The 26117-nt window shown below is 41.3% G+C and overlaps 1 protein-coding gene across 5 annotated transcripts in view; it reads right to left on the reverse strand.

The window, feature by feature from the left end:
* DCLK2 (doublecortin like kinase 2) overlaps positions 1 to 16230 on the reverse strand; it is a 72352-nt gene extending 56122 nt beyond the window's left edge. For 4 of the 5 annotated variants that reach the window (XR_008332202.1, XR_008332203.1, XM_053403148.1 and 1 more), the window contains exon 1: positions 15714 to 16230. Coding sequence is in view for 3 of the 5 variants with exons in the window: in XM_053403148.1 (XP_053259123.1) it covers positions 15714 to 16140 (427 nt within the window). In the remaining 2 variants the exon portion in view is untranslated. The remainder of the gene's footprint in view (positions 1 to 15713) is intronic. The other variant, XM_053403149.1, reaches the window with a different exon arrangement.
* Between the last annotated feature and the right edge of the window lie 9887 nt (positions 16231 to 26117).

A 26117-nucleotide genomic window follows, 5' to 3' on the forward strand; every position in this document is an offset into this window, starting at 1 on the left:
TTGAAGACACCAGGGATTGTATACCTAGTATCTTTTGTATGCATGGCAGATCCTCTGTCACTAAGTAGTAGTGCTTGGCCGTCGCTACCAGGAACAGAAAGTCCTCCTTATAATCCTTCCTGCCCAGGAAAACAAATCATCACCCTAAGTAGATATTGCTACATGCAGTTCAGTGGCTCATGACAAGGGTCAGCCTCAAACTACCCAGAGGTTTCCAGCTAGAGCCCCTGTAGACAGTAGCACTATTAGTGTAGTTTCTGAAATGGAACAGCTAACAGAGAGGTAGCATGCAGATACTTAACAAATCAATCCACACAAACACAAAACTGGAAAGGAATTAGAGTTCAGTGGTGGAGCATCTTGGTTTATTTATTATTATTATTTTCTATATGCTAGTAGTAACACCTTGAACTTGGCCTGGTGGAAAGCTGGCAACTAGTTCAGATCTCTGAACACAGGTATTATATGCTGACAAGGTCTCACTCCTGTAGGGTTCATGCTGCAGCACTCTGCACTCTTCCAGATCAAGTGCGAGGGAAGCCACACACAGAACACATTGCAGTAATCAAGTCTTGAAGTAACCAATGCATGAACTACTGTAGCAAGGCCTTTCCAGGCCAGGAATGGCTGTAGCTGTTGAACTTGTTGCATTTGGTAAAAAGGTACTTCTAGCCACTGAAGCTATCTGAGCCTCCAGTGACAGAGCTGGATCCAAAAGCATTTCCAAGCTGCAAACCTGCTTCTTCAGGGGGAGTGAAACCCCACCCAGGGAAGGCAACTGACAAATGTCTTGAACCTGGGACTTACTCACCCATAGTGCCTCCTCCCCCTTGCCAGGATTCAAGCTCATGTTGTTTTTTCCTTATCCATTGTGTCTAGGCAATAGCCCAGGGACTACACAGCCTCTCCTGATCTAGATGTTATGGAGAAATAGAGCTGAGTGCCATCAACATACTGATGGCACCTCACCCCAAAACTCCTAATGATAACTCCCAATGGCTTCCTGTAGGTATTAAATAGCACTAGCAATAAGACAGACACCTGCGGCACCTCATAACATAGAAAGACAGTCTTCCAATGCTACTTTCTGGATTCGGTTCTGAAGATAGGATTGGAACCACTGTTATGCAATGCCCCTAATTCCCATTCCTGAGAGCTGGTCCAGGAGGATACCATGGTTGATGGTATCAAATGCCGATGAGAAATCAAGAAGCAGAAGCACTCCCCCTGTCCCGCTCTCTGCAGAGGTTATCCATCGGGGTGATCAAGACAGACTTAGTTCCATGGCCAGGGCCTGAACCCAGAATGGGATGGATCTAAATAATCTGTGTCCTCCATAAACACCTACAACTGTCCCACCATGGCCCTCTCCATCACCTTCCCCAAGAAAGGGGTATTGTCAACTGGCCAAATGCTGTTCTAATTCAAAGGGTCCAAAGCCAGTTTCTCTAGGAGTGGTCACACCACTGCCTCTTTCAATGCAGCACAGACCATCCCCTCGTGTACCATAGCATTAACCACATTCTGGACACAACCATACCCTCTCTGTTTGATAAGCCAGGAGGGACGGGGGTTGAAGGGGCACATAGTCAGGTGCATTGTCACCAGCACCTTGTCTGCTTTGCATACAGAATGTCCCAGGTTCAATATCCATCAACTCCAGGTTGGATTGGGAGAGTTTCCTTCCTGAAATCCAGGAGAGCCACTGCCAGTCTGTGTAGAAAACTAAGCTAGATGGACCAACAATCTGACTCTGTTCCTGTTACAGATTTGCTTTCCATTCTAGAGATTTCATTCTTTTCTACCTGCTCCTTGTCTGTAGCTGCAAGGCCCATAACTACTCTGAGCTCAACACCTGTATCAGCTTGAGATGTGCCTTTGGTGGAAGATTTGAGAGATACCTATCTCTCTGACCTGTTTTAATAAAGTTATTTCTTTCTTTGCAATGGAAGTACATGGAAAAGTACTTGCGAAAGAAGATAAAAGGATTATGTTGAGCCATTTAAGTTTTTAAGAGTCACTTTCCCACACTGTTTTGAAACTTATAAAAGGGTAGCATATGAAAACACAGATCAGATATAGATAGTAACCTCCTCCTCTGATTGCATCACATGATTTATTTATTTCAGTCTGTATCTCTTACACTCCCTGAGGTTCATGATGTGCAGCAAGTTTAAAAACAGACTGAAAAGTACTCTTAAGATTTAGAAGTTATAGAGAAGCAGGGCCTGCAGAAATCATCATTTCCAGTACCCATTATAAAATGCAAAATACACAGACTCCAAAGATCATTTTGAGAACATTATCCTCACATTTACCATGTTAGCTTGAATGTGATTAAGTTCCAAGTTGGTCTTGAGTCTAATAGTCATGATGGGAGTTGTGAAAAGACAATGTCTACAAGGTATGAACACATTAGAGCTGCACAGTGTTTCCATAGCTTAAAACTAGCCCTTAGCTTACACCTAAAGTAATGCAGCAGGGAAATGCAAACCTTTGGAAATTTCAGCTTTTTAATCTTCCACAAGATTACAGTGCTGCATTCTGCATCTTTTAGCAGTCATGTAAGGGTAGTTCCACACATAACACATTCAGTAGCTAAGCCCAGGTGCTACAGAAATATGAATGACAGCTGCCAAGTACACATCCATAAGAACTATTTACCTCTGCATCCAGTGAAAAAGGTGGCACAGGGCTTCTGTGCAAACAACTAGTCAAGAAGTGCTTCAAGTCTACCAGCTCAATGTCAATCATAAAGCTATCCCAATTCAAGGTCAAAAGTTCTTCCAATTCCATTGTAAATATGCTTACACTATATATTCCTTTTTAACCTTTTTGGCAGTAAGCATTGTCAGCTGTCTTTTAGTTCTCATAGTAGTACTTCATTCCTATTTACATACATAAATCCATTGCCTCTTTTAGCTGCCTTGCCTTCGAGCTTTTCCACTTTTGTCAATATCTATGACATCACCGGCTAAACCTGTATGTTCTCAAATAGTTGCTTCACATACTCGGCCTCCCAAGTATATAAGCCACCAATTTAGCTCTTTGTGAAATCACTGCTTCAAAATATTCTGCAGATATTATCCATACCCACAAAAAAATGTTTCAAAGAGACGTTTCCACATATAAAGGGGTGGTTCCATTTTATTTGATGTTGTCATGTATTTTATCATCACATGGACTGTCAGGTTTCATGCATATCTTGCCAACAAGCTTTGCAACCCAAAATACAGACATACAGTGGTACCTCGGGTTAAGTACTTAATTCATTCTGGAGGTCCGTTCTTAACCGGAAACTGTTCTTAACCTGAAGCACCCACTGCCGCTGCACCGCCGGAGCAGGATTTCTGTTCTTATCCTGAAGCAAAGTTCTTAACCCGAGGTACTATTTCTAGGTTAGTGGAGTCTGTAACCTGAAGCGTATGTAGCCTGAGGTACCACTGTATATTTTTGTTACCATAGAATAATGTAAACAATTGTAAAGATACAATCCTATACTTGCTTGGGAGCAAGTCCCATTGAACTTGGTGAGGCTTACTTCTAAATAAATTTGTACAGGAATGTGCTAGAGAGTATTCTCTTATGTTTCTGTGTGCCTGAATTTAAATTTTCCTTATGCAATCTTTTTAATGCTTTTGTGTAAATCATTGCTCCTTTTTCTTGATTTGCTTTTCTTTTATTCAAAAACCTTTGTTTGACATACAAAGTTTTGCTCAGACCTCTATGGATTGGATCCAGAGTTAGCTATGCTTAAAGCGAAAACCACTGAAAATCAATGCAACTTAAATTACACATACTTAAATCCCAATGATTTATAGGTCTACTCAAAATGATGAGGATGTCTGGATTCAACTCATTATGTTTGACATTACCATAATAAAATAATAATAATATAATAAAATAGCAAGTATTTTGCATCGGCCACAAGCTCCTGCTTATAAATGCTACCAAACTGAAAGTAAAGAAAAGTGTAAGGTGTAAATGAGAGAGAAGCCCTGCTAGTGAGTCTGGAGACATAATGAATGTTCAGAAACACATCAGAATGATCCCAAGAGGGAAAAGCAGTCAAGGTGACTTGGAAGACTCTTTGGACCATGATATCCATAATCACTGTATTTCCTGTGTATTTCCATTTCAAACAGATCTGTCATTAGCAGTCCCCAAACATATCCTGAAACTACATAAGAATAGAAATGCCAATACATTGTCAGAAGCAGGGATGAATGAGAATTCTAATTTGGTACGCATTTAGAGCAGACTCTTATCAAATGTGCACGTTCTAAAACAATGTATGAACCGAAACAGAGCCACCCTTCAAAATTTGCACATATCTAAATTTGGTGATGCAGTTCGGCAAGTGAGCAATGTTTTGCAAAACTACATATATTAGGGGGAGTGTGTGCAGAAAAATTAATTAATTAGTGAAAATATCATATAAAAATCTCTTTTTTAAAATAACAAACCCACAAATAGCCGCAAAATGTGGATGATTGAGTTTAGGATTGTGCACCTGTGAAACTGAGAAAACCAAAATTGACAGATCTTTCCATCCCGAATCAGAAGAAAAAGCAAAGTTGGGTATCAATAGGACAATCACCTGACTCCAGATTGCCTCCAGCAGTCCATCTTACACACTTAGCAGGCAATGTCCCAAGAGGAGTGTATCGGAAATCTAAGCAATAACTATTTGAAACACTCTGAAAACTGTATGCCAAGTATGTTGAACAACTCAGCAGATGTCAGGCAAATATCTGCCAAGCATATTGACATTTCAGCAATAATTTATATTCAACAGTATGAAAAATTACTAAGGTATCTAAAAGGATTAACAGTTAATTTCCTCTGTCAATGTCCAGACAATATGTACATCAACAATCCTATCACAGACTTGACACTACATTAACTGATATAGGTCTCAGAGGTGGATTTAGGGCAGTCTGACCGGTTGCACTCAGTGGCGAAGCTACCTGCTCCGGCACCTGAAGCGGCATACATCCGGGGGCATGGCTGGCACGCATCCCAGGGGGCATGGCGAGCGCTGAGTGTCCCAGGGGCAGGGGCGATGTCACCTCCCTGGATGGTACCCAGGGCGAACTGCCCCCACCTTCATCCGCCAGTGGTTGCACTGCACTAGGAGCCAACTGCGTAGAGCACTGTGTAGTGAACTGAGCAAAACGGAAGGTGAGAGGCAGAGAGGAAGTGAATTTTGGCTTCATGCAGAGCACCGTTGAAATTTGATAGACCAAAGTCTGTCCCTGTAAGTCTAGCAATCAAATGATAGACAATTGTTACGGAAGCTACAGTGATAGTTGAACGATGTAAAGGAGTTATCAAGGAAAGTCAGGACTAGTGGTAACAAAAAATCTAGGTCACAACCCTATTCCTACATATGTGGGGTTAAACACCATTGAACTCAGTTATACTTATTTCTAAGAACAGTGCAATCCTATATGGTTTGAGCATAGTCCCCCAAACATATCCTTTGTATCTGTGGGTGAGATTAGTTAAAATGGATTAATATGCATGGGTGACAATAAAGTTGTTCAATTTTTAAAATGTAGTAATTTCTCAGTAATAATAGTTCAGATGCATAAATCTACTTGACACCATGCATGCCAAAGCACTTTTGGACAGAATTTTACACATTCTAGGCCCTGTAGAGAAAGTAAAGTGATAATTAAGAAGGAGTGCTGAAATGATTGTCCATCATTTTATAAGCCAGAGTGCTTGGATTTAAGACAGACTGGTTCCATTAATGCTTATAGGACTATGTTTACAAAAATCCAAGCGTTTTAGTTTAAATGGATTATAGCGAGTACTCAGTTAATTATATTTATTTCCAAATGGTACTTAGCTGTTATTTATATGAAAACACCTTGGAACACGCATCTGTGAGACCTTAAAAATTTGCAACTAAGCTGAATAATAAGATAAAAATGGGAAGAAAAAACTTTAATAAGGTTTATTCAGTTGTATTTATTATCACATTTGTTTCAGTTACGTGCATTAAGAGCCTTCGATTTGCAAGGCTCTCCTAGTAGTATTTCAACTCTGAAACATTGTAAACAACTGACTTGCTTGGATAAGCTAGCAAGTCAAATCCTCATGGGACAGGTTAAGAGAAGTGCAAATTACGATAATCACATAAAGCAGGACTGCAGCCCTTTTCACCTTGGAAAAAAGGCCAGGCTGATATTTCAGACATAAGTGTATAAACTATGAAAAGACATAACTATCTGAAGCTGCAATCCTATACTCAGTTCCCAGGGACTTACTTTTGAGTAGCTATGCGCTCAGGATTGCACCGACAATTTTATCACCTCCGAAACAGGTGACTGTGTTAGTTTATACTGTAAAGGGAAATTGCTAGCATTTGGTTCCTTTCCCTGCCCCCATACTATAGAACACAAATATTATGTTATGCTCCAAGGGAAACCTGCTTATATTATATATTATATATCTTGTACACATAAAAACAATGATTTTGATTATATAGTTTATTATGCAGTAGATGCTGTAGTCTGCATAAACATTCCAGTGGTTTTTAAACATATGATTTTAATCTCAAAGGTTCTTCACTTTCAAAACAAAAAACAAAACAAAAAACCCTGATGCTGCACTTTTTAATTCCCCTCAGAAAGCTAACATCAATTTGCAGAAATAATTTCTCTCTTGGGCTATACTCAACATTTATGCTTTTGCTAATGAAATATTTTTATGCATTGGTTACACTGGGTTCATGATGCTAAGAAATGTGTTATAGGCTTGCAAGGCAAATTTAAGCATGGCAGATGATTTAGCCATACATTTCAAATAGACAAGTGTATCTTCAAATAGGAGATGAAAGGTCCTCAGTCCAAACCTATTTAGATATTCTTAGTTTTTTATGGTTCCCATTTCCAAAATCTCTCATGAAGTGATTTTTTTCTATCTACCACTCAGATACATTTACAATTAGCTGGAGAACTAGTAAGCTTTTGTATATGAGTGTTTACAAAAGTTAGGTTTTAGATTAGGGAAGCCATTATCCACTTACATCATTATTGTGAACAATATCCCAAATTGCCACATCTAGCAATATGCTTGTAGAAAGTAAACAAACAATATTCAAATGTATCCCCTTTAAATAAGTAAAGTGCACAAATTTGACACTCAAGTGTCAACTATGGGTATTATATGGACTCAAATATGTACTAAGGCTCAAGACAAAACCAAGTACAGTGGTACCTTGGTTTACGAACTTAATCCGTTCCAGAAGTTCATTCTTAAACCAAAGTGATCTTAAACCAAAGCATGCTTTTCCATAGCAGCGGGGGACTCAATTTACAAATGGAACACACTCAACAGGAAGCTGAACATGTTCTGCTTCCAAGGCAAAGTTCACAAACCAAAACACCTACTTCTTGGTTTGCAGCGTTTTTAATCCAAGTTGTTCATGAACTAAGCTGTTCTTAAACCAAGGTAGCAGAACTACCTTGGTTTGAGAACTACAGAACTAGTAGTGTACTAATAATACACTGTTGGTAACCATCTGAATCGAGCCAGACTATCCCGAGGGAGTGCCTGCCATTCTGTTGAAGCATTTTGGCAGAAATATGAAGATGTTGACAGTTTGATATTTACAATGCATATATATCAGCTAAAGATGTAGGATGATGCTGGCAGTTTTTGACTAACGTCTTTTTATGCAGAGATACAGCTACAGACAAATAAATCAATTTTGAGATGTTATACAATCTTTGTTCCTATCACCTGCCCCTATGATTAGAATATTTACATATTGACTCCCTTTCCTGCACCAAGAGGATTGCATTCAGTGACATGAGGTATTCCAGAGTTCCACTGTAAAAAAAATTGTAAAAAAACTTATTCAGGAACATTGCTGGCTTTTATTCATCCATACAATATTGCATCCTATAAAGAGCATGGATTAGATAAGGCACAAAAATATTGTGGTTTTTGAAAATGAGGGAGAAACAGAAACAAGTGTCTCAACAATTCTGCATATGACTTGTCAGGCAAAAATTAATGTCACTAACACTAGGGAGTTTCTTGTCAAAAATATTGTTGATGCCATCTGCCACTGAATTAAACATTAGGAGCATCTTACGACAAAGAGCGAAAGTTGCCAATGGAGGTATGCTAATGTTCTAGTAACCCAACCACTTTGAAACAAACCTTGCACTTCACTCCCAATATAAATCATGCACATACAAATGACTGACCCTCAACATTAGCAAGACATGACTCTATTCAGACCTGTTTTAAATTGAGCAGAACGTCAATTAGTTATTCTTGCTGGTTTCCATCTTTAGTAACACGGTGCCTCATCATAATATGTCAGCACATGAGGATGTTAAGTAGTCTAGAGAAACATACACAATACTTCTGGAAACACCATCTGAAGTAAAAACATTTTTTTTAAACATATATCATCCCACTTTCATCATCTCATTGTCATCTCTAAAGCTTCAGGCTGTGCTTACACAATGAGTTCCTTCTGCTTAAAGAAGCCACTTCAATCGCTTAACAATCAAACTCCTATATTGTACAAGATTTAAGGAACAGGAACACACATTTCTCCTTAAGCATCTTGCCTGCTCATCTCTTTGTTTTCTCTCTTGAGTTTCTTTAAGATTTATTAAATGGCCAAGCTACCCTAAGCAGAAGGCTTTAACAACAACAACAGCAACAACAACAGCTGCAGCAGTAGCAACAGCAGCAACAACAATTAATAATATGCATATTATGCATAGACCGTAGCATCACTGTAGTCCTCAATGCCACTCACATGCTGCAGAAATGTGAAGATGTTTTGCTTTGCCATATTAACATGATTATATTTTTCCCTAGTCAACCAACAGAAGTACTAGCATACCTCTTTTTCTCTCTATAAGTAGACTGTTTCTAACAAGAACATAAGAAAAGTATACTGGATTAGACCTATGGGTCTACCAGTATGAGTCAATACCCTACTTAGTTATCAGGGTTAGAATCATCCTTAAAACAGAAGCAAGAGACTCCTGTAGCATTTTAAGGACTGATAAATTATTTATTTATTAGTTGCTTTTCTTACAAAAGCAGCTCAAAGTGGCTTACAACAGCAAAGCAACAAGCACATACATTAAAACCACCATAAAACAAAACAAAACAAAAATAACATTGAAGGCAATCATGTTCATGGAAGGTGGGATTAAAGCATTCCTTTCCTTCAAGGAGGCCGCAAAAAATTAAAAGCCTGATGGGAAATGTTGTTGCTTGGCACCTCAAGATATGTAATAATGGCATGAGCTTTTCCCACTTTATCAGATGCTACAAGATACAAGCCCTTGCACTGCCATTATCTACAAGGTAGAACTCATTAGAAACAGCTCTCCCCCGCCACCAGAAAAACAGCTAGTGTTTCCTATTGAAAGCTACAATAACAGTTTTTATTGATTTCTGAGACTGTTGCAGTGTTGACTGCAGCAGTTCTGCTTTCACAGCTCTCAGAGTTCCCTTTCTATTTTCAGTACCCCAAGAGATACACCTGTCTGAGCAGTGAAGCTTTAAGGACAGTCAAAAGATTTCCTACCTTAGACTAGGAATTATGTATCAAAACATATACTGAAATTTAGTTTTCCTACAGGATACAAATGTTTTTAAGATCTCATGCTTTCTGAGTCCGCAGGATGCAAGAGAATGTTCTTAGAAAATATTTACTAGTGGTTTAACATAATGTATTAGCACTAATTTTGCTCGTATGTATTTTTTTCTTGATCACCCCAAGATAATCCCCTACATGAAACTTACAACTAAGCTCCCACATTCAAAGAATATAATTGTCAAACTGTTACTACCTTATTTGTTACTTCAGAGGCAATTCAACTCCTGGTTTCTTTTTAAGGAGCTTATCATGTCTTTTCACCAGTTAGAAGACAGATTCATTACAGTTTAAACTAGTGTCCAGTCATTTTAACAAGATTGAAATCTGTTTGTGGCCAGCAAAGCAGCACACATTATATCTGAATACGAATTAATGATGTGCACAAGTTGTGCATGACAATATGCCAAATCTGTCAGTCTAATAGTAAGTATTTAATTGGTCCCAAAGTTTTTTTCCCCACCCTCCTCTTGACTAATGAGTATCAGAGCAACCTTTTCTTGTTAAAATATGAAATAATGCTTCATAGTAGTACTACTCATTAGAGAAAAGAAATTTCCCCATATGGCTTATCAATATGCCTGTTTTTAATGGCGTTCATCCATGCATTTGGTGTCTCTACAGATGCCAAGTATATTGGCAGATCATAGAACTAGTGAATAAAGACTGAGACATGAAATCAACATGGCATCTTTTTAGGTTATCAGAGATATCTCATAACTTGGGAAATTGCCCCTTTGCCCAAAAGAGCCACTTAGGGATAGGATACAAGAATAGAAGTTGAATCAAAATCTGCATATAAATAAAATCATTAACAATCCACGTAGGAAGTGAGGATCACAGTATCTGGAATGATAAGGCATTGTTGCACATTTCTTTCTAACCTATTCGACTTATTATGACAATTTCCAATTGCAACATGTTAAAGTTAACTATAAAAAAGACCAAGCGATTGCTTTACCATTGCAACCATTAGAGTAAAATATAAAGGAAGGTACTTTTATTGCAAATATTCTATTTGCAGATAAATATGTACATTAGATTAGGTGTGAGCTGAGTGGTTAATGTGCCTTACAAATGGCCATTGTGTACATTCAGTACACCTCATGGAATGTGACATAATCTGTCCATGAGGAGAAAATTATGCATGTTTTATTGTCAATATAAATGTTCTGCAACTATTGTTGAAGAATGTGCATATTATTTTCAAGAAATACACCCTTTGCTTCTATCTCTAGCTCAGAAGTAGGGCTGGTTTTCAACATTGCAATATATCACTATATCAGAAATAAGGAAGGAACTACACAGAGGTGAACAGGACAATGTCCTGGCAACTGCTACTACTTAAGGGTCTAAAACCGATAAATGATGATATTATCATTATCAAGTCAATATTATCAAGTCAATCATCTTGTGGTCACTTTCAGCAGCAGGCAAGCAAAAATGCATCCAAATGTGACTTTCGGTTTCGGGCTTAGCTACCAAATGGTGGTATTGAGGAAAAGGACCTGCCACCATCGCAAGGCCTCACAGGCCACCACTACTGACAACACCATGACAAGGCCTTGCAGGATGTCGCCGCTTTTGCCACTACCACAGGGCCTTGTAGGCCACCACCAAGACAAGGCCTCTTAGGCTGCTGCTGCTGCTTCTGCTGCCGCCCACTGCTGTGGCAAGGCTTCACAGGCTGCTGATTATTGTGCCACTACTGCCAGGCTGCTACTGCTTCTGCCTCCCACCCTGGCCATGGCTGATTCTGCTGCCACCAAGCTGCTTCTGCTACCTAGCAGGCCTGCTGGCAGTCTGGCAGTCCCAGATTATTTGTATTCACTATGACTCGTCTCCGTACTTTGGACTGTCCTGAATACCACCAAGTATACCAAAAGTCCTCTTGGGAACTCATTTTGACTTGCCTGCTGATGAAACTGAGTGTGTGATGATTAAAAATATTGTCATTTATCCATTTAGACCCCTAAGTAGTAGCAGTTGCCAGGACATTGTCCTGTTCACCTCTGTATAGCTCCATCCTTATTTCAGACATTGTGGTTGATTGCAATATTTAGCTGGTGGTATTGTGAGGTTTAGCTGCTGATAACATTGCAGTATTTAGTTGGTGAGTTATCGCAAAGTTCAGCTAGTGAGCTATTTTGATGTTGAAAACCAGGTATCACCTAGCCCTTACACACATTGTGATTCGCGATATATTGCCAGCTCAAATATTATGAAACAATTAGCATGATGTGAACTTCAAACCAGTTTTGGATGATATATTAATATATCACCCAGCCCTACTCAGAAGTAGGCAACCTGTTGCTGGAAGGCAGGCAACCATCTAACTCTGTGTTACTTGTAGTGTGCCTTCCTGCTGACCTAAAACATTGTGCAGCTGTTCCTGCTGAGAGAGGTGGGGGAAGATTTGACCCTCCTCTCTCCTTCTAAGCAGTGATGAAAAAGAAACAGGGCTGCAGATACAGTCACATCTGCATTCATAGTGGGACTCCGTTTACATGCACTTGCACATACATATTATGTATAATAAAAATGTAACTGCACTGGAGGATTTGTAGTGCTGCATCACAATCCTTGATTTGCATGTAGTCAAGAGTGTAGTCCCCATTGGAGGATTTGGCACACCTCATCACAACCCTCAATTTACATGAAGTTGGGGTGGGGTAGGGAAGCGAGAGAGGTGTGTTGGAACAACAGCAGAGGCTGTAGCATAGGAGTAAGAAGTGAGGGTCACTGAGAAGGGGAAAGTGATGGCTTAAAACGACAGTAGAAATACAATTTCATGCATTGTATTTTACTCCTGGTATTATGTGTCATATTCAACATGAAGTTCCAGAACAGGTTTTTAACAAACACACACTCATCTAGGAACAACATCCAACAACTGAACTCTAACTGAACAACTGAACAAGTCAATTGACAGGCTTGCTTTCGATATTCTGTTCATCTTAAAGATATAGTGACATGTATCACTCCAGGGTGTGTGTGCAAAGGGCTGCTACAGAAAAGGACTACGGGGTGGACCAAGTGCAAGGGAAAGTTTAAAAAGGAAGGAGGAGGTAGGTGGGTAAAAGGGGATGGATGTGATAATGGTGTTTGTGCAAACGGGGCTGCAGAATGGGGTTGGGAAGGTGAAAAGGGAGCTCAGTAGTTGCATGGAGTTGAAAGGGGAAGCTTGAGGGGGTTAATGTGGAAGGAATGGCAGGGGGAATAAGCAGAGAGAGCAGGGGCACAGCCCCTAGCGTGCATGCATGTATGTGTGTGTGCACATACACATAAACAGAGCATCCATCCATATCCAAACTATGTATGAGCAAAAACAGCATGCTTCTTGGAGAGTATATACAGTGGTACCTCGAGTTAAGTACTTTGTTCCAGAGGTCCGTTCTTAACCTAAAACTGTTCTTAACCTGAAGCACCACTTTAGCTAATGGGGCCTCCTGCTGCCGCCGCACTGCCGGAGCATGATTTCTGTTCTTATCCTGAAGCACTATTTCTGGGTTAGAGGAGTCTGCAACTTGAAGCGTATGTAACCTGAAGCATATGTAACCCAAGGTACCACTGTATGTTGACTGGAGAATGACCATATTGCCCAGAGAATGCACAAAATGCTGTCATAATATGCACATTCCCCAAGGCCTGTTGGAGACTGTGTATATTGACTGGGAAATGTGCATAATTTACTTCTAATGGACAGACTATTTATACATTCTCCACGTGGCATGATTTATGTACACATTCCCCGATTATGCACATTAACTACTAAGCTCAGCTGACCCCATATGATAGATCTACACACATGCGTCTGAAAAAGACTGCAGTCCACTAAAATTTATGCCATAATAAATCGGCCAGTCTTTAAGTTTTGTAGTCATTCCTCATAAGTATGAGTAAAATCCCCCATGAAGAAAGGGAAATCTACATTTAGTAATGCACTAAGACCACAATCCTAAATACAATTACATTGGTCTTAGTGGGTCTTACTTTTGAGTAACCATGCAGTGGATTGCATTTTTTTAAAAAAAATCTTCACAAATTATAAAGGCTCTTGGAACACAGTCAAAATTCTGACTGTCATTTCTAGAGTTGAAACAAAATGTTTTACTAGCCAATTGTTCAAGCAAAGAAATAGCTGTATAGTGTTTGTTTGAGCAAGCTTCCAAGGTGAGAGCTCAGCAAAAGCAAGAAAGGAAGAGAATGATGTAGGAGTTCAAGAACCGAAGAGTAGGCGGACTTTTCCAGTTATTAGGCAGCAATCTTGTCACTTGCATCTGATTTCCCTTTAAAAATCTACAAACACACCTCCTTTCACCATACTCATGCAGACTGCTTACTCGGTCACATTAGAGGAATGTTTGTCAAACAGTGGGCCAGGGACCCCCATTGGCCATCACTGTACTTCTGAGTAGGTCATAGTTCTGCAGCCCATCTCCCCCATGGCCATGCTGTTGCCCTTTGATAGATGCCAGCACCAACAGATTGCTGACCATTTGTCTGACCAATGGACTATGATGAAGTTATATGGGCAACATGATGAGAAAAAACCCCTACATTGAAATCCAAAAATTATTCATAGTTAGGGACCTGAGGAACATAGAGGTGGATTGCATGTCCATTGCCTGCATCCTTATTTGGGCATGTCAGAATCATATTTTAAAATTATATTATAATTATATTTATTTATAATCATATTGTAAAAAACATAGCTGTAGCAGCTCAATCTCTAACAGCTATAAAATAGGAGATGTGCACTTTACAGAGTACTATGGCAACTGAGTCAATGACAATGATAAACTAACAATGTCGCTGCCAAACTGGTACAAGATAATTTGATACTGACTTTTAGTTCACCAATTCCAGGTGTTGTTTAGTTTTAAATCTGAAAGCCTTTATTCTATACGGTGCATGAGGCCCTTGAGCATACTTTCCAGAAGAAGAATCTTGCCTAGGCCAAAAGCTTGCATATTTAATTTGCCCAATAATGGTCAGTTTTAATGTCATTGGTTTCATACATGGCAAGCCTTATGGGTATATAAAAAGCTGCATAAATGTACTGCAAGGATCAACATACAAGTGTGTAGCTTTGGACTAAGTATATAACTTGGACATTACCTTCCTAATTCCCTTTGGAACCAGAATATAAACAAGGCATCCTTATGTTTTTGCTATGTTTTGCAGTTCCATATACAAAGTAGCAAAATGAGAATGAAGTACCAAATAACCATTTTACCTACGGTACTTTATGCTACATAGAATTACAATAACCTTTCCCTGCCCACCACCAAATATATTTCATATATATTTGTAGCCTCTTGCTCAACAAACTTTCCTAAAACAGTATGTATCTACTTGTATCGGTCCTTTAAAAAGGTCCAATGTGGACTGTGTGCAAATAAAAATAAGAAAAAATAAATGAAGGCACTGGAAGGGATCAGCAGTTAATTCTGAAATTTAATTTGATTTGAAGCCTACCATTACTATTTGTGCAGCATGCAAAACTAGAACGACTCAACCTGGAAGACTGAATGTTGACTATACCATGCATATATACACACACCATACACAAGATTTCCAACACTTGTTTTTTTTAGACCCCAGCTGTTTTCACAAGTGATACTAAGCTCGTTTTTCTCCATCTCTACACACACCTGCATTGCTCTGGTGACCTTTTAAACACACAGGCACTCAAATTTTAGATCAAGGGAGTGTTGTATGGGAAAGGTGGGGTTATTTTTCAGCTCTTTTATGCCTTCTCAGCTAAGGAGCCTGCTGCAGATCACCTGATGACCATTTATAGCTGCATACATCCCAGGCCATTCAAGAGCAGGAGTGCCTATCCAGATCGAGTGGGTGTGTGCAAGCATGGGAACCTCTGAGCCAGAGAGCAGCCTCGCTCATTAACAGAAGCAATGAGCATCAGCTGGAACAGGGTGACATCATCCAGAAATCGTGGGTAACAGCAAGAGATCTGTTGGAGACACTTGTGAAAACGCCCCCTGACGACCGAGTAGGTCTTCCCCGCCCCACTTGGGCGCAGGTGTTTCGTGCTCTTGCTTACCGTCCACCAGCTCGTCGAGGTTGGAGAGTTTCCGGCTGCCGTCGATGGTGTAGATGGTGCGGACGCCCTGGGGAAGGTTGACATTGTCCGACAGAGACCTGGTGAGCTCGACCAGGAGGGCGTCGAAGGAGCGGAAGCGGTCGCTGGAGATGGGGTAGACCAAGCCCTTGAAGTACTTGTCTCCATTGCGGTAGAAGCGCGCCTTCTTCGCCTTCTTCTCGGAGCTGAGGGCCTGCAAGGTGCGCGTGCGGTAGAAGCTGCAGTGGGCGCTGTGCGCGGGGCTGGGGATGAGCCCGTTCCCTTTGGGGCCCGAGCTGCTGCTGCAAGTGGAGCTGCCCCCTCCGCCGCGGCGGGAGCTCGAGCGCTGCTGCCTTTTGTCCCTCTCCTCGAAATGCTCCAACTCAATGTTCCTCCGCGGGCTGGCCATTGGAGAGCCGTGTCGCCCACACCGCAGCCCAATACAATATAAACCCTCCCCTCGCAAGCGACACCCCCTCCACTCCTCACCTTAAGCCTCCACACGCGCCCTGCCCAAAGAGATGCCCGCCCGCGCGCGAGGGGATCCTTTACCTCAGCATCCCGCCAAAAAAAAAAAAAAGAGGGCGGGAGACTGCGGTCCCTCAGAGGCTGAAAGAAGCAGCCGCCTTCATCCAAGCAGGAGCAGCAGCAGCTGTAGCTGTAGCTGTAGTAGCGCCAAGCTGTGCCGGGGACTCCGTGCCCACGAGGGGCGGGGAGGGGGGAGAGAGGAGAGGCAGCAGGTCGCCCTCTTAAGTCACGCGCGCGCAGGCACCACCACGCATCCCTCGCGCCCTCTCGCAGAGCCCCTGCTCAGCACCTCCCGCCTCGGGGACGCCCGTCATGAGCCGCTGAGAGGCCGCCAAGCCTCCAGGCTGCTCCCATTCAGCCTTAGGCGCGCGCCCGCCTCGGGAAAAGCGGTGCTGGGAGGCGGAGAGAGAGAGAGAGAGAGGACGCCGCCGCTGGCCGCGTCCCCCGCCCCTCAGTCACTCGGCTCGGAGCTACTGAGGAGAGGGAGGTGGGCACGACGGCGCGTCTGTTCCGCTCGGGGCCAGCGCGCCCCCGCCCCCCTCTCCAGAATCCCCAACTAAATACGATGCGCTAAGGGAGGGGGGGGAACCCACCCACAAAGAGGACGCCTTTCTGCAGGGCGCCTAAGCTATCCAAATCCCTCCTGCCGCTGCTGCTGCTCCAAATGCATCCGCGCGCCCGCGAAGGCGCGTGCACAACCCCGCCGGCAGCCGTAGCCGGGCTGATCTCCCGGGCGATAAAACAGCGCCGCACTGTAGCGTCAGGCTCTTAAGAGGGGTGCGGCGGTGCCGCCGTGCTGGAGAAAAATAAATAAAGGAAAGCAAAAGGAAACCGGCTTCCCCTCCTCGCCCCCTTCCTTTCCTGTGCCGGCAACCTCTTCGGAAGCCAAGCGCAGAGAATCCAACAGGAGGAGCAGGCGGCGGCTGCAACCCGGCCAATGTGCACTAATAGCAATGCAGTATGTGATGTGACAGAGGCAAGGGGAAGTGGCTGCTGGGTCCTAGAGCGACTCGGGTTCTCAGCCATCGCAGCTCTTCAAGGCAGGTTCTGGTTGCCCAAGCTGCATTGTGAATCCCGTTATGCACTGAGTGAGCCCGATCAGGGAGCTCAGAAAGGAACGCAGCAAGCTGGCTTCTATCGAGTCAGCCCCACTGATGCATCTTGATTGGTATTTTGCACAGTGACGGGCAGCCTGGTTTCCAGGCAGGGAATCTTTCCCAGCCCTGCCAGGGATTGAACCCCCGGACCTTCTGCAGGCAAAGCACATGCTCTACCATCTACTGCTAAGTATGCTTATAAATGCAACATCCATATGCATCTTCGGGATTTTACATAATGGTTTTTATATGTGCTAAGTTTAATAGGCCCTCAATCAATATTCCATTTTGATGCCACAACTAGAGGTTGCCATATTTAGGCCCACAAACTACCTGCTACTTTAGCCACATTCCTTATCATAGGAGCCAATTCCTAAGAGCAGAGATCCCTTTGGCCCCCAATAAAATATTTGAGGGGGCTGCCCCCCTCCAAATTGATGGGCATTGTCATTCAAGTGTGTGTGTGTGTGTGCTGCATCATGTGATCCATTATGTACGGTAGGGCTTACCAGACCAGACCAATGTTTTATTCAAGTTGGTACCCCTGGTCCTTATTGTTTCCATTTTATTGTTTTATTGTTTCAATTTGGAAATAGATAACAGCTTGCCTAAAGAAAACAGGTGTGTTATGATTCACATAATATATTACTAGATTCCATGAACCAAGGTCTTAATCCTCTGCCACTACAGGGATGACAGACTTGAACCCTAAAAACACTCCAAGCTTCCATCCCTTGCGCATAGTGACTGTGGAGTAAGTCCACTGAACTCACTTTGCTTCTCCGTAAAAAGATACCTGGGACTGGGGTGCACATTGAATGAGAACGGCCTAATACTTTGGATGACCTTGACTAGCACAAAGGTGGCAAGATTGGAATACTAACATTCCTAACTCATGGCAAACGAATACAGATTTATTGTTTTCAAATGTGACTATAAACACCCCAGATCTGGGAGAGATTGTTACCAGAGCCCAAGTGCTAAAGGGGAAAGCACTCTGCTGATGCTCAGTGGCACTTGCCCAGCTAGCTTGCACGCATCAGGTCTGACACTGCATTATGGGGTGGGAAGTTCTAGAATCTGAAACATTAGCATGGACCCTCTGGGGTTTTGCCACACAACTGATGGACAAACAAGTCTAGTTGTAGAAGATCCATGATGAGATAGATAGCCTTTTTAATAATAATAATAATAATAATAAAGTTTTAACACAGAGGTGACAGAGAGGAGGTGAGGCAAAATTGTATTGGGAGCAACAGCTTTCTTAATTCTCCCATGTAGTGTTCCAGATTGCAAACAGCTTCTCTCAGGAGAAAAGACAAGGTTTTTTCCCCCAGGGATGGGGTTGACAGTATCAACTGGGGAAGTGGCATGGATGCTGAACACTTTATTAAGCTTCTGGCATGAGGTTACAACACACCTTATTTATTGTATGCCTCCCAGAGAACTTTATAGTATGGGATGGCAAACAAAAGTCATAAATAAAATAAGTAGAGGGTATGCATTATGTAATGATAGAAGACTGATCTGTTTTGTTGCTGTCATGATTATATAAGAAGCAGGGTTGTTTCTGGACTTGGCACTGGTCCCGGATGCTTAAGTGGTGGCTATGGGCAGGACCATTCTCTTCTGCAATACAGGATTCATCTAGCCAATATAATTAATTCTGATAATCTGCAGACCCTTCCATCACAAGTTTATATTAGAGTGCAGGGGTAGATTTGGGATACAGTACATGATAGGGAGCAGATAACCATGCAGGTTACAAGCTCAGTATGAATTAATCACTGCAATGTACTCAATGTAACACTACTTTTAAAGACCATTTGGAAGCTTCAGTGGATCTGCCATGTAGCAGCCATATTACCAGCCAGACTTAATACCTGGAGATTTGTTAAGCTAGTTCAGGGGTCGGCAACCTAAGGCCCTGGGGCCAGATGCAGCCCAATTGCCTTCTCAATCCGGCCCATGGACGGTCTGGGAATCAGTGTGTTTTTACATGAGTAGAATGTGTCCTTTTATTTAAAATGCATCTCTGGGTTATTTGTGGGGCCTGCCTGGTGTTTTTACATGAGTAGAACGTGTGCTTTCAGAGTTGGTTGCATTATCCACAACTATAGGAAACACATAAAGAAGACAGCAAGAAAGGATTCAGTTATACAAGATCTAGGTTTCAAACGGAAGTGATTGAAGGGAAAGTGAAATTACTGAAGGCCACATACAGTATACTATTAGAATGGGAGACGAAAGATGAAGAGGTAAAATCAGTTACGATTAAATGGGCACAAGATGTAGGTCACAACATTATGATGGAAGATTGGGAAAAATTATGGAAACTGATTTAAAATTTACAGGTTGGAGAAATAAGGATGATATGTTTCTGGATAATATGTTTTGCTTTAATTTTGAATAAAAAAAGTTTTTTTAAAAAGTGTGTGTGTTTTTATTTAAAATGCATCTCTGGGTTATTTGTGGGGCATAGGAATTCGTTCATTCCTCCCCCCCCAAAAAAAAAAATAGTCCGGCCCACCACATGGTCTGAAGGACAGTGGACCAGCCGATGGCTGGCAAAGGTTGCTGACCCCTGAGCCAGTTCCTAAGGCATCCCACTGGTGACAATTTCTGGCAGAGTTCAAGGTGCTTGGTTTTAAGATCCTAAATGGCCTGGGCCCAGAATATCTTCTCCTGTTAACTTCTCCATGTGTTAACAGACTGCAGCAAAACAGGTTGGGTCAAACTGATGCTAAGAGTATAGTTTATTTATACGTATATATACAACCTGAGCCTGGTTTAATTAGCGATGATTGGATTTTAACACTTGCTGGCTCCAGGGGTTAGGGGTGTCTGGCACCCACAAATTCATAACATTATGTTAGGATAATGATAACCATCCCAAAACACAGGCTGCAATCTGAAACCCTACTACTGTGATGATATTGGTAAAAACATCTCCAAATTAAATGACGAAAGGAGCAACAAACAAACAAACACACATGCACTTGGGCTGCATTTCTAACCCCACTAGTCCAATGCTGCTGCTGCTCCTGATATTCAGAGGAAACAGGATATTGTGCAAAGAATATAAGAGAACAACAGAACATTGGGCAAGACACCCTGCCCTCTCATTTCAACAGTAGCCCCAGAACTATCTGCCTCCCACCAATTATCAACACACATCTTTTCTGGCATAAGGGGTGGTATGCAATGCTAATTCTACTCACATTAACCTATTAAATTTAGTGGATATGATTCACTTAGGTTCATCAATTGCAATGGGTTTTCTCTTGAGAAGGATTAGTTAAACAGTCAAAACACAATTTTTTAAAAAAGGTTTTAAAAAGTGAAGAAAATGTTATAGGATAGCTTGCAATTTGCCTCCAAAATTCTCTCCCATCCAAAAAACCCCAGGTTCTTTAGGTAAGCAAAGGCCCACCTTTTTCACAACCATTTTAGCAAAAGAAGAAATCTGGGCTCTTGCATGAATTTCTCTCACTCATTTCTCTCACCTGTGGGTTGTTGTTTACAAAGTGCTTACAAGAAAGTCAAACTTTCTCCACTTTCTGTCTCAGTCAAGGTGCCTAGACAAAAATTCTTCACTCACTCACTCACTCTCTCTCTCACACACACAGTGGGGGAGGCAATTAATGAAACTGTGCACCCTCAAAAGTGCAAACAGCTTGGACCCTGTTTCTGGGGCTATGCAAGAACTGCCCCACTAGACTCCTCTTCCCTCTTCTGACCAGCTTGGAAACTTAAGCCTTCTCTTTTCAGGTCTGGCTTCGGGGAGAAAGAGAGAAGCAGGGAGAATGAGATAGGAATCCCCCCTCCCTCTTTCTATGCCTGGTTAAAAAATAAATAAAATGAAAAAACTCCCTTCTCATTGGAGACAGAGGAGGCATTTATTGCTAGTGAATTTTGTGACTGGCCAAGCAGAGAAGGTGGACAGAAGCCTATTGGGCACTGGAAATGTGTTGCTATTATTGTGGGTGACAGGACAAAGACTGGATCATGGCTTTCAGCATTGGGAGGGTTCAGAATCTTGGCAGGGCCAAGCTCCAATTTGCCCTCTTGAAAACAATGGACTGTTTTGCATGCCATGGTAAGCCAAACCATGGCTTACCAGGACCTGCTCATTCCTGGACAGGAGCTTGCACCTGTTTTGCTCCTCCCTGGTCCTTTTAGGTCAGTACAGACTGGCAGATAAGCCAAGATTTGGCTTAGCATGTCATCTGAACCCAGGATCATGTTTAAGCTCCTTCTTCACTAACCATGAGCTGACCGTGGCTAAGGAGGAGATACCTCCGATTTAGTGATAAAGAGTGGGTTTTCCCGGGGAAACTGCCAGGACAAATGGAAAACTGCTTGGACTCATGCTTTCTAGGCACAGACCCAAGCGGAATTTGGACGAGCCTGAACCCAAATAACTCTCCCACAATCCTCTTTCCTTTCTGATCTTTCATATATTTTTTCCCTGAGGAGGAACCAGCACCATATATTAGTCTTATTTCAAATATTCCCCACTGACATTCTAGCATTTTCTCTTTTTTAAGCTCAACCAAACCCCCATATTTTGTCCTTCATTTTGGAATCACAGCTGTGTGCATTATCACAACTGGCTGCACTGCATTTCTTTAACCACCCTTCACGTTCCCCCTTCACTCTGTTCAATTTACCCTCTAGCTTCTTCTATCTTTGGCTGCTTTCTGTTGTTCTTACTTTTGTTTATAACCTTGTATTACATAACTTCTTCCCCCTGCCCCCTGCCTTACTTTATCTGTTTGAGCTAAAATATCCTTTGCTGAGTCAGAGCAACTGTGCACCATGTTATGTTGTCACAACTGTGCCAATTAATGGACTAGATGATGAAAACTGGACGCACCTTTTTTGCAAGCAGAATGCTGTAGAAAATACACGTATTTAATGTTATTTGATTTTACAATGGGATGAATATAGAATGGCAAAGTTGATTGCATTTTTCTGGGTTTATGCTGGGGCAGTTCAGAGACCTAGCATTTTTATCTGTGTTTGCATTTGTATGTTTTTTTTTGGGGGGGGGGAGATCTGCACTGTGGCTGACAGGCTTGCAAGAAATTGCATCCCCTAAGTGAGAGGGCTGGGAACTACTGAATGCAATATCCTTCTGTGAGTCCTACAAACAAATAAAATGTTAAGACCTTTCCATCACAAGTATATATTAGAGTGTGGAGGCAGATTTGGGATACAAGATAAAAGAGGTAAAAGTTAACCAAGCAAGTAATAAGCTCAACACAAATTACTTGTTATTCCTGTGTTTTTATTGTATATTTTCAGCTGCTTTGAGCACAATCCTTTATTGACAAGCAACATACAAATTAAAATTATAGAGGTTATCAATTATTGCTTATTAATTTTACAATGCACATGCATTGCTTTTCCTTTAGGGATATGTGTGATGAATATCATTCAAGCAATAATGAATCACATATTTTTTTGCCTTTAATTTAAGAAAGGCCCTAAAGAAAATTAGGATGAGGAGCTGAATTTAATTTCTCCAACCCTATAGTATATGCACTTACTTCTGAATTTACTTTTGAGTAGACATGCATATGATTGCCCTGTAAGTCCCTTATTCTTGAGAGTTACACATGACTGGTTAACAGTACAATCTTGCTCAGGTGAATAGGGCATTAATGATAACAAACAAATGTCAGGATCTTTTTAAAAAATAAACATAATAAAGGGGGCATGGCTTAATACAAATAGCTGCCATGGGGCATGGCATAACGCAAACTGGTTCCCATGGGTGCCCAGCATTGTAATGGGAGTAGATGTATTAATTTTGTGGCTACAGGATAGAGCTTTGACATACATACACATATATTAGCAATACGCTTGTGTAGGCATAGGAGATCATATCTAATGATTATGGTGGTTTCTCTGGACTCTGTATTAAACCTCTGTATTATATACTCTGGTTCAGGATGCTTGACTTAAGCAAGAGTCTTTTAGAAGCATTTTCACTGTAACTGTCAGGTTTCTGGATCAGAAAACAGGACAGGTACAAAGAGTGAGAGAACATTCTGCGGTTAAAAAGGAGACATCAGCCAGTTTCAGGAGGCCTTGTGGTTTAAAAAAATCACTAAATGTAGGGATGAAAACCTTCTATTGAAACAATATATTGTCATTCGGTTGTGGGGGGGGATATTATTTAACCAACTGTATCACTAGATTGAGCATAAGATCCATAAAAATATTTGGTGCAATAGCAAGGGTATAAAAGGAAAAAGGACATGGAAATCTGGGCTTTTGGTCACATCCAGAAAGATTCCCCACCAGTCTGGGAAAATCAAGGCCATGGAAATAATCCTTTCTACTTTGCTAAAGATGTTGTAAATGTTCAGTGCTCTTGCATGAAAGGGTGCGTAAGATTTTTTTTTTTAAAAAACCACCTTTCTAGCTAGTAAATAAAGTGCCCAGTCAGCATTTAACAATCTGCTTGTTGATCATGTATTACTGATCCAGTTGATGTCTTCCTAGTTCTCTCATGTACAGGCTAGGGGTGATGCTGATTGTATGTAAGCTGTGCCCCCTTTGCAGCTCTTGAATGATAAATAATTGTTAACCCCTAATAGCATAACACAAAATGGATGCCACATGTAAAGAGCAGAAAAGAAGAGAGAGGACCACAAAATGGTGAAGGCAAGCCACCTCCATCAGTTCTGTACCAATGGAGAAAAGCACAGGGCACTTACATCAGTGGTAGAAACACACAAACAGAAGCCCTTTGCACCTCGTCTGCGCAGAATGGAAAGGAAACTGGGCATTCAATCCTGGTATTCAATGAAATGTGGGCATGTTTAAGGAGGCATGTTCAATAAGGAGAGGTCAAACCAGTAAAAACCGGAACTGAGCAGGAAGAGCAAACAGCTGCTCATGCACTGCAAATTCTGAAGGAATATTTACTGAAACCTCCATAAACCTTTAGTAAATTGAAGGGACACGGGTGGCGCTGTGGGTTAAACCACAGAGCCTAAGGCTTGCCGATCAAAAGGTTGGCGGTTTGAATCCCCGCGATGGGGTGAGCTCCCATTGCTCGGTCCCTTGGCCAATAAAGCAAGATGAGCGCCGCAACCCCAGAGTCATCTGCGACTGGACGTAATGGTCAGGGGTCCCTTTACCTTTACCTTTAGTAAATGGAAACCATGGAAAGTACTGGCAGGTATACTGGCACACCAGGATGCCACATTGCCACCCCTTGTCTCTCTGAGCAGTAGAAGAGTTCATCATTTCGACTTTATAAAAATAGGGTGTGATCTGCTGCTCAGTTCAACTTCTTGTGCCCAACTTAAAACTGCACAAGCAGTTTACAGCTATACAGAGAATAAATAAATATAGTCCAGAACCTCCTTATAGGTTCTCCAGTACCAAGTTTCCAATTTCACTTCCATTTATGGCCTTTATTATTAGTTATACTTCTGGCTGTGTTTATCTTTGCTAGCATTACCCTTATTACTAGGATGCCTTCAACTTATATTTAGTTTGTATGTGGGATGTATCAGGTTTCAGCTTCAATAAACGGTAGTGAAAATAAAGCTCAGAAATGTTTGCTTTCTGAGCTAAAGTATTCAAACCTAGTAGGGAAAGACATCACTTTTGCATTATATATTTTAAATATCATATGATAAGTTAGACACTGATAGCTTGATTAGTATTTTTGGCTTGTGTGATTCAGCAAATTTTTGTGGTAACTTCAGCTTTTTGTGCAGCAGGAAAAGTCAGCATATCTAAGAATTCTTTTGTTTGTTTATGTAAGCATTAGAAGCAAACAATATTTATTGCTGAGAGGGGATTGCATTATTTTATAGTGGCAGCAAAAAAAAAAAAAGTATTTCTACCTTTTTGGGGGGTTGGAGATTTAAGGAATATTTGTGTCACATTTCAAAAGCAAGATTTTTTTTCTTAATGCAAAAGGTTCAACTTCTCTCAACTTCCACCTTATCTGTATAGAGAAAGTAGGTGGGTGCACACATTTATAGGCATAACACATATAGATATAGCACCCTAACCTGTATGAGGCTTGAGTGTTCTTGAGTTGAAATGCTTCTATTGCTCTTGGCATGTGAAATGAATTGAGCTGACACTCTCAACTCCTATGGGCTTGGCAAACTATAAAGTCTCAGTGTTTTTTATTTATTATGTAAGCAGAATCACAGCCTTGCTCTTTTATACACTGGCAGATAACCGTGATAATCTGAAGAAGCCCTCAGGATTGTCCCACAGTTCTATCAAATTCATTTAGTTTATTTGCAAACAATCGGATATTTTGTCACCTTCTGAAAACCAAGCATATTTAGAGAATGAATGTTACTCAGTATTGGTCAATTGCTCTTTATTTTTTTAAAAAAACTGCCATATGGAAGCACCAGACATATGAGATATTCTAGTGGGCAGAAGCTGCCTCAATATCCACCAACCAAAAAACATTGGATGCAATTCTGTGTAACGTTTCCATAGGTCAGCAGCAAGTATTCAAAATTGTTTAAGATAATGGAATCAATGTTCTTTTGTTTTGTTTTTTATATTTCCATCTCATGGATAGCAACCAATCATTCTGTATTTAATTATATTAGCTTCTATTATGTGAAAATAATGCTTAAGCAGTCCCTATGAGGCAGAGGATGATTGCTCCTCTGCCTCCCTTCATATCCATTACACAGATACTTGTATATTACGATCCTACTAAGTGGCCTAGCAATCATGTAACTACCCCCCTTTTGCAATA

Source organism: Podarcis raffonei, chromosome 9 (assembly GCF_027172205.1).
Source record: "Podarcis raffonei isolate rPodRaf1 chromosome 9, rPodRaf1.pri, whole genome shotgun sequence".
NCBI lineage: Eukaryota > Metazoa > Chordata > Lepidosauria > Squamata > Lacertidae > Podarcis > Podarcis raffonei.